Genomic DNA, 12,812 nt, shown 5'->3' with positions numbered 1-12,812 from the left:
GGCTGAGAGAAACAAACAAACAACCAGCTACTAGCCTGGCTGTATAATGCATAGGAAGACATGGCATGACAATGATAGAAGTGGTGGCTAAAGCATATATAGTGTGGGACTAACCACCACAGCAGTATTGACACAAATACCTTTGTACAACCCATTCTATATAACTGAACTAAAGGACTATCGCCCCCGTAGCACTTCTTTCATATGTATATACTGTGTTCTAGTCAAGGCCTTCCTATGCATCTATTGCTATATACTCTTCTATCCTACAGATATACTATATCCACACTGTCTATACATCATCACACATACATATTTATACTACGGACTCCAACATTGCTCATCATAATATTTATACTTTTCTTAATTCCATTCTTTTCCTTTTAGATTAGTGTGTATTGTTAGATATTACTGCACTGTTTGGGAGCTAGGAACACAAGCATTTCGCTACACCCACAATAACATCTGCTAAATGTGTACGTGACCAATACAATTGGATAAGCTTCTATCCAAAGAACACAGACAGTGGATAGTGATACAAGTCCAATACCAGCCATTGCAGTTGAAGCAGAGCCTTTACAGAGCAAGTCGTTGTCAGGAGGACGATCACGTGTGTTTTAGGAGCAGAGGATCCAAGATCACTCCGTTGTGGATGAGTAAGGAAGATATACTGTCAAAAAAAACACAGTGACGTGACATTTGTTTCAAATGTAGTTTCTCCCCCAGAAATAATCAGTCTCCATATTTTAAATAAAAGTTTATTAAAGGTTAACAAGCTCAACAACAGTAACTAAACTGAATAGGCAGTTCTAAGAAACAAATGTATTTAAAAAAAAGTCATGCAAGCAATATCCAAGGCTTTGACTGGTCCATTCACTCCCATTGATTCAGATGGTGGTATATACACACACATAAGGGTTTAAGTGTATCTTCTTTACAGCCATTACTGTAATAAATTATATATATATACAGTCCTGTCTGTGATATGGGGTGGTCTCTCTCCACCCTCCTCTTCATCAGTAACGTCTCAGCTGATGCCATCGACTTCGTTCACTCTGCAGCATTACCAGTGTCTGATAAGAGAAAAGAAGTTGGTCAGGTAAGTCTGGTAATAAATTGTGCATTTCAATGAGAATCTGCAAATGGGTGGTCTAAATCAAAATCAAACTACTGTGTGAGAAATAGTCATTCACTTTGTCTTATACTTGGAAGAGAAGTGTGCAATCTAGTTCTAACGGAGTCTGTTTGAAGATGAAGAGAAAATGGCCTGAGAAATAAAAAAAAAGTGAGCCTACTTTTCCCATCGCAGGCAACTATCTTGACTTTGTCCACCTTGACCAGATCTGTCACCTCCCTGAACTCCACATCATTCAGAACGAAGGTCCACACGTTGTCACAGAATCTATAGGTGTTTAGTGACCCCTAGAGGCAAGAGAATGTCACAACACATTAAAAAGGTGTACAAAGCAGAATGGCATTTTAACCAAATGATGTATTAATAAAACAACGTACAGCTATGATTTCAGCTCATTTTCAACCAGGGATGTGAAAGCTTATCTGCAAGGCTTACGTGTGGGTGAAGGCTTTTGCTCTGGCCAAAAACAGTCATCTGTTTCAACTAACCAATTGTGTACATACCAATTATATTACATTCTTCTACTACTTATTATCTGACTTTGATTATATTGATATTGTACTGCACTGTTGAGGGAGCTTGCAAGTAAGCATTATGCTGCACCGTTTATACCAGTTGTAAACTGTGTACGTGACAAATAAACTTTGATTTGATTTAACCATAACCTTCAATACAGTCTTTGTTGAATCAGCTGTGATGTTGCTTTGGCTAGAGAGAAAGCCTGCACCTGTACCAGCCCTCGCACCCGTATTTGTCCCTTTTTTTCAAACAGGGGAGTAATAATTAGTCCAAACAGTTGTGTTTTGCCCATGAAAACAAGAGTTTCTATTAGAGAAATTCAGGTCGGTCTCTTCCTCGTGTCGTTTGCTTCCTAGTGAACACAAGCCAGTCCTCACCTTAAAGTTGACCCTGTTGCGAACCCGGTTGGCCAGCGCTGTGTTGATGGCTTTGTCAAACTGGAGGAGAACTTGAAGCGCTAACTGCGGCGTGATCTGTTGGGTCTAGGAAAATAGACAACCGTTTTTCATTTCATCATGACTCAAGTTAACATGGTAAGAAATATACTGCTCCAAAAAATAAAGGGAACACTTAAACAACACATCCTAGATCTGAATGAAAGAAATAATCTTATTAAATACTTTTTTCTTTACATAGTTGAATGTGCTGAAAACAAAATCACAAAAATAATCAATGGAAATCCAATTTATCAACCCATGGAGGTCTGGATTTGGAGTCACACTCAAAATTAAAGTGGAAAACCACACTACAGGCTGATCCAACTTTGATGTAATGTCCTTAAAACAAGTCAAAATGAGGCTCAGTAGTGTGTGTGGCCTCCACGTGCCTGTATGACCTCCCTACAACGCCCGGGCATGCTCCTGATGAGGTGGCGGATGGTCTCCTGAGGGATCTCCTCCCAGACCTGGACTAAAGCACCCGCCAACTCCTGGACAGTTTGTGGTGCAACGTGGCATTGGTGGATGGAGCGAGACATGATGTCCCAGATGTGCTCAATTGGATTCAGGTCTGGGGAACGGGCGGGCCAGTCCATAGCATCAATGCCTTCCTCTTGCAGGAACTGCTGACACACTCCAGCCACATGAGGTCTAGCATTGTCTTGCATTAGGAGGAACCCAGGGCCAACCGCACCAGCATATGGTCTCACAAGGGGTCTGAGGATCTCATCTCGGTACCTAATGGCAGTCAGGCTACCTCTGGCGAGCACATGGAGGGCTGTGCGGACCCCCCAAAGAAATGCCACCCCACACCATGACTGACCCACCGCCAAACCGGTCATGCTGGAGGATGTTGCAGGCAGCAGAACGTTCTCCACGGCGTCTCCAGACTCTGTCACGTCTGTCACATGTGCTCAGTGTGAACCTGCTTTCATCTGTGAAGAGCACAGGGCGCCAGTGGCGAATTTGCCAATCTTGGTGTTCTCTGGCAAATGCCAAACGTCCTGCACGGTGTTGGGCTGTAAGCACAACCCTCACCTGTGGACGTCAGGCCCTCATACCACCCTCATGGAGTCTGTTTCTGAACGTTTGAGCAGACATGCACATTTGTGGACTGCTGGAGGTCATTTTGAAGGGCTCTGGCAGTGCTCCTCCTGCTCCTCCTTGCACAAAGGCGGAGGTAGCGGTCCTGCTGCTGGGTTGTTGCCCTCCTACGGCCTCCTCCACGTCTCCTGATGTACTGGCCTGTCTCCTGGTAGCGCCTCCATGCTCTGGACACTACGCTGACAGACACAGCAAACCTTCTTGCCACAGCTCGCATTGATGTGCCATCCTGGATGAGCTGCACTACCTGAGCCGCTTGTGTGGGTTGTAGACTCCGTCTCATGCTACCACTAGAGTGAAAGCACCGCCAGCATTCAAAAGTGACCAAAACATCAGCCAGGAAGCATAGGAACTGAGAAGTGGTCTGTGGTCACCACCTGCAGAACCACTCCTTTATTGGGGGTGTCTTGCTAATTGCCTATAATTTCCACCTGTTGTCTAATCCATTTGCACAACAGCATGTGAAATGTATTGTCAATCAGTGTTGCTTCCTAAGTGGACAGTGATTTCACAGAAGTGTGATTGACTTGGAGTTACATTGTGTTGTTTAAGTGTTCCCTTTATTTTTTTAAGCAGTATATATACCTAGCTACTGTTTTCAGATGAGTAGCTAACAGTAGCTGGTAAAGTATAGTAGCTAGTGATTGAGAAGTGCTGGAGTGAAGCTTGAACCAGAAATCTTGAATTTACTGAGCTAATGCACCATCACCACCTTTACCTAGTCGCGCATACGCGGATAACAGCTAACTAATGAGACAGTTACTAGCTATCAGAGAACTAGCAATGAAAATGTAGTGAATCCAAATAACGTTACTCATCACTACTGACTTTGGCTAAATTAAGGTGGCTGTTTTTCACCGATCAAAACTGAGCCTGTAAATTAGCTCTCGAACTAATATTTTAGCTTGCTAGCTTCTTCGTTCAAATCAGACGTCACTGCAGCCATTTATGGAGATGCTTCTTGTTAGCGTGGCTAACTAGTTAGCTAGCTATGTAGATGACGAGAAGGTAACTAGCTAACCAGTTATTTCTCGTGAAAGATAACACCTTTCAGATATCGAAGTTAACGATGGATAATGTGGCTTCATAATTAGCTAACTTAACTTGCTATCCCAAACAAAGTGCAACTAGATAACGTTAGCTAATTATCTAGCTAGCTTGGAAGCTAGCATAGCTGCAGTTTACCTGAATTAGCTCGTCAAGGCTCTCTTGCAGACTGTTTCCTAGCGTCGTATTTCTGTAGAGCTGGTATGCCATTGTAATAAATGAATTTACTAGTAAGATTGTGCACTTGCACAATTCACTACCAAAGTACGATTTACTAGCGGAATTTAACCAACAGTACGCTGTGTTTTCAGAAACCGACCTGTGAGCTCCCGACTACGGAACACCGCGGAGGACAAACACAATATTACGTATCGTATATTCCCCCCAGAACGTTCAGCAAGCCTTTATACCGGTAAGAACCGCTAGATGGTAGCAGATGACAAAAGAACAGGGTGATTCACTAGAACTGTATCTGTACTGTAGAAAGAAAAGTCTGCAAGGGTACTGTTATCTGTGGATAAGAGACGGAAGACACTATTGATTGTGTATCATGTTTTTATTGACTGACAAAAGGTTTGTGTCAATGCAATATTAATTTTTAAAAAAATAGTATCTTTTTTTTTCAATAATTATACAATTATCATCTTAATGAAATACTTTTTGGGATTCTGTCAGTTGAGTACAATTTCAAAAGCAACAAACAAGCATGTTATGAAAAGTAATATAAACTGTAAAGTACTTTTTTTTGTGAATACTTAGATATTTAAGTACTTTTGAAAATGATGTATTATCAACAATACTGTTTATAAAGACTAATGATGTTAACTCCCAAATCCCCCATTCATATGTTTCCCCCCCACGATAAGACTACCACAGTAATCTCTTACATTAATCAGTAAAGAGCAGTCTCTCAGCTTTGTGATACGAAAAAAAAACACTCAACTTTGTTGATCACTTTTTTTATCACACTGGAAGAGACAGTGTCAAGGCTAATGCTAACAGAACAGAGTTATTCGTTAGAGATGCCAGAGTAGGATAAATGCATCTGCCCACAGATGCTTGAATAAGCATTTATATATACAAAACACCAGATAAATCATGGTTAGAGCAAGAGGAGATTTTGTCAACTTCATTTCAACATTATACATGGTTGTTTTGGTAATGCATAGATCTATTGAAGGAGCGGATTTGAAATGCCACTTTTTAAAAAATGTCTTTCTTCTTTTTTTTAATACAGAGAATACAAATAAAAGGAAATTACATGGTAAATATGTCAGAGCAGGTAATGCAATTATTTGGACAAAGTCGGGAACTGGTGGGCTCAACATAAACCAAAACTATTGACATTGATCTATGTATCGATCTATTCAGTTTCCCCCAGAATAAAAGTCATTGAGTTCAATTAACTTATTTATATGTCCTTACAGTGGTATGTGTTAATTGAGGAGGCGGGGTTTACAGTGGTATGTGTTAATGGAGGAGGAGGGGTTTACAGTGGTATGTTAATGGGGGAGGTGGGGTTTACAGTGGTATGTGTTAATGGAGGAGGCGGGGTTTACAGTGATATGTTAATGGTGGAGGAGGGGTTTACAGTGGTATGTTAATGGAGGAGGAGGAGTTTACAGTAGTATGTGTTAATGTAGGAGGTGGGGTTTACAGTGGTATGTTAATGGCGGAGGCGGGGTTTACAGTGGTATGTTAATGGAGGAGGTGGGGTTTACAGTGGTATGTTAATGGAGGAGGCGGGGTTTACAGTGGTATGTTTTAATGGAGGAGGCGGGGTTTATAGTGGTATGTTAATGAAGGAGGAGGGGTTTACAGTAGTATGTTAATAGGGGAGGAGGGGTTTACAATGGTATGTTAATGGAGGAGGTGGGGTTTACAGTGATATGTTAATGGCGGAGGTGGGGTTTACAGTGGTATGTTAATGGAGGAGGAGGGGTTTACAGTGGTATGTTAATGGAGGAGGAGGGGTTTACAGTGGTATGTTAATGGAGGAGGCGGGGTTTACAGTGGTATGTTAATGGAGGAGGAGGGGTTTACAGGGGTATGTTAATGGGGAGGCGGGGTGCAGAGCAGTAGATGATGATCAATAGAGAAAACGGGAAGGAAATGGGTACTACTTCCTTCATTTAATTACTGTGTCAAACTGAATTACATAACCAATTACAAAACAAGCACACAGCAGCAGATATGGCTTATCTACTGTGTGTGTGTGTGTGTGTGTGTGTGTGTGTGTGTGTGTGTGTGTGTGTGTGTGTGTGTACACCAAAGTGTTTCCATCACAAAATCACAGCTCAGCTCAATCTCCACAACAGTCCCACTAGCACCCCTCTGTTACTTACTGACCGTTAGAACACACACACACACACATTAGATCTCATTCAATCAGTTGCAGATAAAGGAAAGCACACTGCAGGTTCACAGGGAATGTTGATCCTACCAGAGGTGTTAATCATACAGACATGGCGTCCCTCTCACGGACATACAGTAGCTACTGTGTTATAGACACAGTACAGATGTAGGTGCTTCATTTGATCACCCTGTTGCAGGAGAACTTTACATTTAAAACGTGTAGTGTATTTGAGGTCTAAAAGGCTTCTGAAGTTTGTAATTTCCAATTTGGAATTTCAGACTTGATTTTCCGTTACGAAAAATGTATCAACCGCTACGAAAATGTCCATTAATTATAATCCACATAATAATTCACATTTCCTGTTGCTGCAGGATTATTTTCCTGCTGTAGCACACTGGCTCAAATGAAGTCCTTACATCTGTATCCTTGTAGCCACAGTACCCTCTGTCTTGTAGCCACAGTAGCCTCTGACTTGTAGCCACAGTGGCCTCTGACTTGTAGCCTCAGTAGCCTCTGACTTGTAGCCACAGTACCCTCTGTCTTGTAGCCACAGTAGCCTCTGACTTGTAGCCACAGTGGCCTCTGACTTGTAGCCTCAGTAGCCTCTGACTTGTAGCCACAGTACCCTCTGTCTTGTAGCCACAGTAGCCTCTGACTTGTAGCCACAGTGGCCTCTGACTTGTAGCCTCAGTAGTCTCTGACTTGTAGCCTCAGTAGCCTCTGTCTTGTAGCCACAGTAGCCTCTGACTTGTAGCCACAGTAGCCTCTGACTTGTAGCCTCAGTAGGCTCTGACTTGTAGCCTCAGTAGCCTCTGTCTTGTAGCCTCAGTAGCCTCTGTCTTGTAGCCACAGAAGCCTCTGTCTTGTAGCCACAGAAGCCTCTGCCTTGTAGCCTCTGTCTTGTAGCCACAGTGGCCTCTGTCTTGTAGTCACAGTACCCTCTGTCTTGTAGTCACAGTGGCTTCAGTCTTGTAGCCACAGTAACCTCTGTCTTGTAGTCACAGTAGCCTCAGTCTTGTAGCCTCTGTCTTGTAGTCACAGTAGCCTCTGTCTTGTAGCCACAGTAACCTCTGTCTTGTAGCCTCTGTCTTGTAGTCACAGTAACCTCTATCTTGTAGTCACAGTAGCCTCAGTCTTGTAGCCTCTGTCTTGTAGCCACAGTAATCTCTGTCTTGTAGCCACAGTGGCCTCTGACTTGTAGCCTCTGTCTTGTAGCCACAGTAACCTCTGTCTTGTAGCCACAGTGGCCTCTGACTTGTAGCCTTTGACTTGTAGCCACAGTAACCTCTGTCTTGTAGCCACAGTGGCCTCTGACTTGTAGCCTTTGACTTGTAGCCACAGTGGCCTCTGACTTGTAGCCTCTGTCTTGTAGCCACAGAAGCCTCTGCCTTGTAGCCTCTGTCTTGTAGCCACAGTGGCTTTTGTCTTGTAGTCACAGTGGCCTCTGTCTTGTAGTCACAGTACCCTCTGTCTTGTAGTCACAGTGGCTTCAGTCTTGTAGCCACAGTAACCTCTGTCTTGTAGTCACAGTAGCCTCAGTCTTGTAGCCTCTGTCTTGTAGTCACAGTGGCCTCTGTCTTGTAGCCACAGTAACCTCTGTCTTGTAGCCTCTGTCTTGTAGTCACAGTAACCTCTATCTTGTAGTCACAGTAGCCTCTGACTTGTAGCCTCTGTCTTGTAGCCACAGTAACCTCTGTCTTGTAGCCACAGTGGCCTCTGACTTGTAGCCTTTGACTTGTAGCCACAGTGGCCTCTGTCTTGTAGCCACAGTGGCCTCTGACTTGTAGCCTTTGACTTGTAGCCACAGTGGTCTCTGACTTGTAGCCTCTGTCTTATAGCCACAGTGGCCTCTGTCTTGTAGCCACAGTAACCTCTGTCTTGTAGCCACAGTGGCCTCTGTCTTGTAGCCACAGTACCCTCTGACTTGTAGCCTCTGACTTGTAACCACAGTGCCTCTGTCTTGTAGCCACATCCTTTGGAGAGTGATACAAATGAAGGCTGTACTATGTGATTGCATATTTATTCACTGTCTCAATGAGACAACTAGAGAATTCCCTGTATCCTTCTGATGCTGTTTTCTAATACGATACTGCTGTCTACTTTCAGTAATGCTGCTAATTAGCACATTACTGTTGACTCATTAAGATCAGAGAGCTTTGTTAAATAAGAAATAATCCTCTCGAAATTACAGTACATGTCCAACATTTTGTGACTCTGTTGTGTTTGCCTTCGCTTCTGTTGGCAGGCCTCCACTAATTCAGCAAATGTTACCTTTTTGAAGTAAGAAAAATGTACTTTGGCAAATACACATCGACAAAATGAAATATTTGCTAAATTGCAGAGAGGATCAGCTTCACCTATCCAGAGCGACTTACAAATTGGTGCATTCACCTTATGATATCCAGTGGAACAACCACTTTACAATAGTACATCTATATCTTTTTTTTTTTTTAACTAGGCAAGTCAGTTAAGAACAAATTCTTATTTTCAATGACGGCCTAGGAACAGTGGGTTAACTGCCTTGTTCAGGGGCAGAACGACAGATTTGTACCTTGTCAACTCGGGGATTTGAACTTGAAACCTTTCAATTACTAGCCCAACACTTTAACCACTAGGCTACCTGCCGCCCCGGCATCACACACAGTTTAACAGTGATGTACTGCAGTGGAAGTTGGTACATGCTGGGGATTGGATGGACTCTACAGTTTAACAGTGATGTACTGCAGTGGAAGTTGGTACATGAAATGAACAATATAACACCACTTTTTAACTTAAAGATTGTGAAAATGCGTGGAGCCAATTTGGTAAATAACTGGTTTTGTCTGGTTCTTATAACGGACCCTATTGAAGTAATGTGGATTAAGGGTGTATAGATATCATTATTAATGATCACACAGGCTAAAAGGAGGATGAGAGAGACGACAGAAAGAAAAGCAGATCGTGTTTCAATGTGGTGTGATGTTTGGCTAAATGAATATTTAACAGCTGATGAAATATTAACGGGGAACTAATGAGGGAAACATTAGAAAACAGCACGATAAATAATGACGTGCCACAAAAAAAAGTGCACTTCAAACTGCGTGGCGTACAAAATGTTTTGCGGTGTTTTTACAGTACAGAACCATGCAGCGTCCCAAATGCTACCCTACTTCCTTTTTTTTGTGCACTATATTAGACTAGAGCCCTATGGACCCTGGTCAAAAGTAGTGCACTAAATAGAGAATAGGGTGCCTTTTTACTGCCCACACTAACCATTAGTCTAATTTGAACTCTGCTGTCAGAACAGTTTGTTTTCAATATGCCAATCGTTAGGACGACTCACAAGGTCTGTGTTGCAGTAGGCAGCAGGGTTAGGAAATTAATCCTATTCGTTTTCTACTATGTTTCTACGTCCACAAATAGCATCCTATTCCCTATATAGTGCACTACTTTTGACCAGGGCCCTATTCCCTATAGAGAGCACTACTTTTGACCAGGGCCCTATTCCCTATAGAGAGCACTACTTTTGACCAGGGCCCTATTCCCTATAGAGAGAACTACTTTTGACCAGGACCCTATTCCCTATATAGTGCACTACTTTTGACCAGGACCCATAGAGTTCCATTTGGGATGCAGACAGGGTAGTTTGGATTCCAGTCAGTAATCAGTTAAGTAGAAGGATAATGTCCTGTGTTTGCGCTGGCTCTTGTTTTCTTTGACCATAATAAGATGTTTTGGTGTCCAAAAAACGATACTTTTGAAGAATAACTTGCAAGACCTCTGAATTTAACCCGTATTCAGCCAATGTGTAATTGTCCTACTTTTACAACAAAGTTATTTTGTAAAATCCAATAAACAGTATGCACTTTGTAATGCTTACAAATGCTTCCATATTTTGAGTCATTGTACATTTTCTAGCACATTCTCAGGCAACAGAATAGTTGCTAGTGGCCTGATTGGTGGCTCTATAACGGCATCACTTAGTGACACGATAGTAGTGGGTGATTACGATTCACTTTATGTTTCATAGATATTAACAGCCACTGTATTGGCCCTAAACCTCTCCCTGTCCCTGTCCCTGTCCCTAAACCTGTCCCTGTCCCTGTCCCTAACCCTAACCTTGTCCCTGTCCCTGTCCCTGTCCCTGTCCCTAACCCTGTCCCTAACCCGTCACTGTCCCTGTCCCTAACCCTGTCCCTAACCCTGTCACTGTCCCTAACCCTGTCCCTAACCCTGTCCCTAAACCAGTCCCTGTCCCTGTCCCTAACCCTGTCCCTGTCCCTAACCCTGTCCCTAACCCTGTCACTGTCCCTAACCCTGTCCCTAAACCTGTCCCTGTCCCTGTCCCTAACCCTGTCCCTAACCCTGTCCCTGTCCCTAACCCTGTCCCTAACCCTGTCACTGTCCCTAACCCTGTCCCAAACCCTGTCCCTGTCCCTAACCCTGTCCCTAACCCTGTCCCTAAACCTGTCCCTGTCCCTGTCTCTAACCCTGTCCCAAACCCTGTCCCTGTCCATTTCCCTGTCCCTAACCCTGACCCTGTCCCTAACCCTGTCCCTAACCCTGTCCCTAACCCTGTCCTTAACCCTGTCCCTGTCCTTAACCCTGTCCCTAACCCTGTCCCTAACCCTGTCCCTGTCCCTAACCCTGTCCCTAACCCTGGCCCTGTCCCTAACCCTGTCCCTAACCCTAACCCTGACCCTGTCCTTAACCCTGTCCCTAACCCTGTCCCTAACCCTGGCCCTAACCCTGTCCCTAACCCTGTCCCTGTCCCTAACCCTGTCCCTAACCCTGTCCCTAACCCTGGCCCCAACCCTGTCCCTGTCTCTAACCCTGTCCCTAACCCTGTCCCTGTCCCTAACCCTGTCCCTGTCCCTAACACTGACCCTGTCCCTAACCCTGTCCCTGTCCCTAACCCTGTCCCTAACCCTGTTTCTAACCCTGTCCCTGTCTCTAACCCTGTTCCTAACCCTGCCCCTTAACCCTGGCCTTAACCCTGTCCTTAACCCTGTCCCTAACCATGTCCCTAACCCTGTCCTTAGCCCTGTCCCTGTCCCTGTCCCTAACCCTGTCCCCAACCCTGTCCTTAACCCTGTCCCTAACCCTGTCCTTAACCCTGTCCCTAACCCTGTCCCTACCCCTGTCCTTAACCCTGTCCCTAACCCTGGCCCTAACCCTGTCCTTAACCCTGTCCCTAACCCTGTCCTTAACCCTGTCCTTAACCCTGTCCCTGTCCTTAACCCTGTCCCAAACCCTGTCCCTGTCCCTAACCCTGTCCCTAACCCTGTCCCTGTCCCTGTCCATAACCCTGTCCCTAACCCTTACCCTGTCCCTAGCCCTGTCCCTGTCCTTAACCCTGTCCCTAACCCTGTCCCTAACCCTGTCCCTGTCCTTAACCCTGTCCCTAACCCTGTCCTTAACCCTGTCCTTAACCCTGTCCCTAACCCTGTCCCTAACCCTGTCCCTAACCCTAACCCTGTCCCTAACCCTGTCCCTAACCCTGGCCCCAACCCTGTCCCTGTCCCTAACCCTGTCCCTAACCCTGTCCCTAACCCTGTCCCTGTCCCTAACCCTGACCCTGTCCCTAACCCTGTCCCTGTCCCTAACCCTGTCCCTAACCCTGTTTCTAACCCTGTCCCTGTCTCTAACCCTGTTCCTAACCCTGTCCCTAACCCTGTCCCTATCCTGTCCTTAACCCTGTCCCTATCCCTGTCCCTAACCCTGTCCCCAACCCTGTCCCTAACCTTGTCCTTAACCCTGTCCCAAACCCTGTCCTTAACCCCGTCCCTAACCTTGTCCCTAACCCTGTCCTTAACCCTGTCCCTAACCGTAACCCTGTCCCTAACTCTGTCCTTAACTCTGTCCCTAACCCTGTCCCTAATGCCGTACCTGTCCCTAACCCTGTCCCTAACCCTGGAGAGTGTCTGATTCACTCAGAATGATCATCATTATACATCAACAACATTTACACACTTTTCTAAATCGGCTAATTAAATCTGCAAACAAATAATTACATGAGCCAATGAGAACAATTAATTCCACAATGCCTCTGAGACTTGGATCTGCATATTGAATTAGTTAATTATCATGCTGTGAAAAATGGAGTGGAACTGGAGGGATTTTATGCTTTCTGTACCTTGAAATCTAGTTTTGTAATAAATGTTGGAACTTGATTTGACTCCATTTGATTACAGCACCTGAATTATACCACCTGTGCATACCTGCGCTCTTTTAA

General features: G+C 44.5%; 1 protein-coding gene across 1 annotated transcript; it reads right to left on the bottom strand.

Annotated features, from left to right (window-relative positions):
• Positions 1-742: 742 nt before the first annotated feature.
• Positions 743-4,594, bottom strand: LOC115183308 (transcription initiation factor IIA subunit 2). Its single transcript, XM_029744637.1, has 4 exons — positions 4,381-4,594; positions 2,032-2,136; positions 1,296-1,422; positions 743-1,073 (listed from the first exon to the last, which is right to left on the bottom strand). Exons 1-4 carry the CDS (start codon positions 4,450-4,452, stop codon positions 1,051-1,053), a joined length of 327 nt encoding a protein of 108 aa, XP_029600497.1. The 5' UTR covers positions 4,453-4,594; the 3' UTR covers positions 743-1,050.
• Positions 4,595-12,812: the final 8,218 nt, after the last annotated feature.

The sequence above is a fragment of the Salmo trutta genome, unplaced genomic scaffold (genome assembly GCF_901001165.1).
Source record: "Salmo trutta unplaced genomic scaffold, fSalTru1.1, whole genome shotgun sequence".
Classification (NCBI taxonomy): domain Eukaryota; kingdom Metazoa; phylum Chordata; class Actinopteri; order Salmoniformes; family Salmonidae; genus Salmo; species Salmo trutta.
Note: the sequence above shows the minus strand (reverse complement) of the source record. Positions and strands in the feature narration are given on the sequence as shown.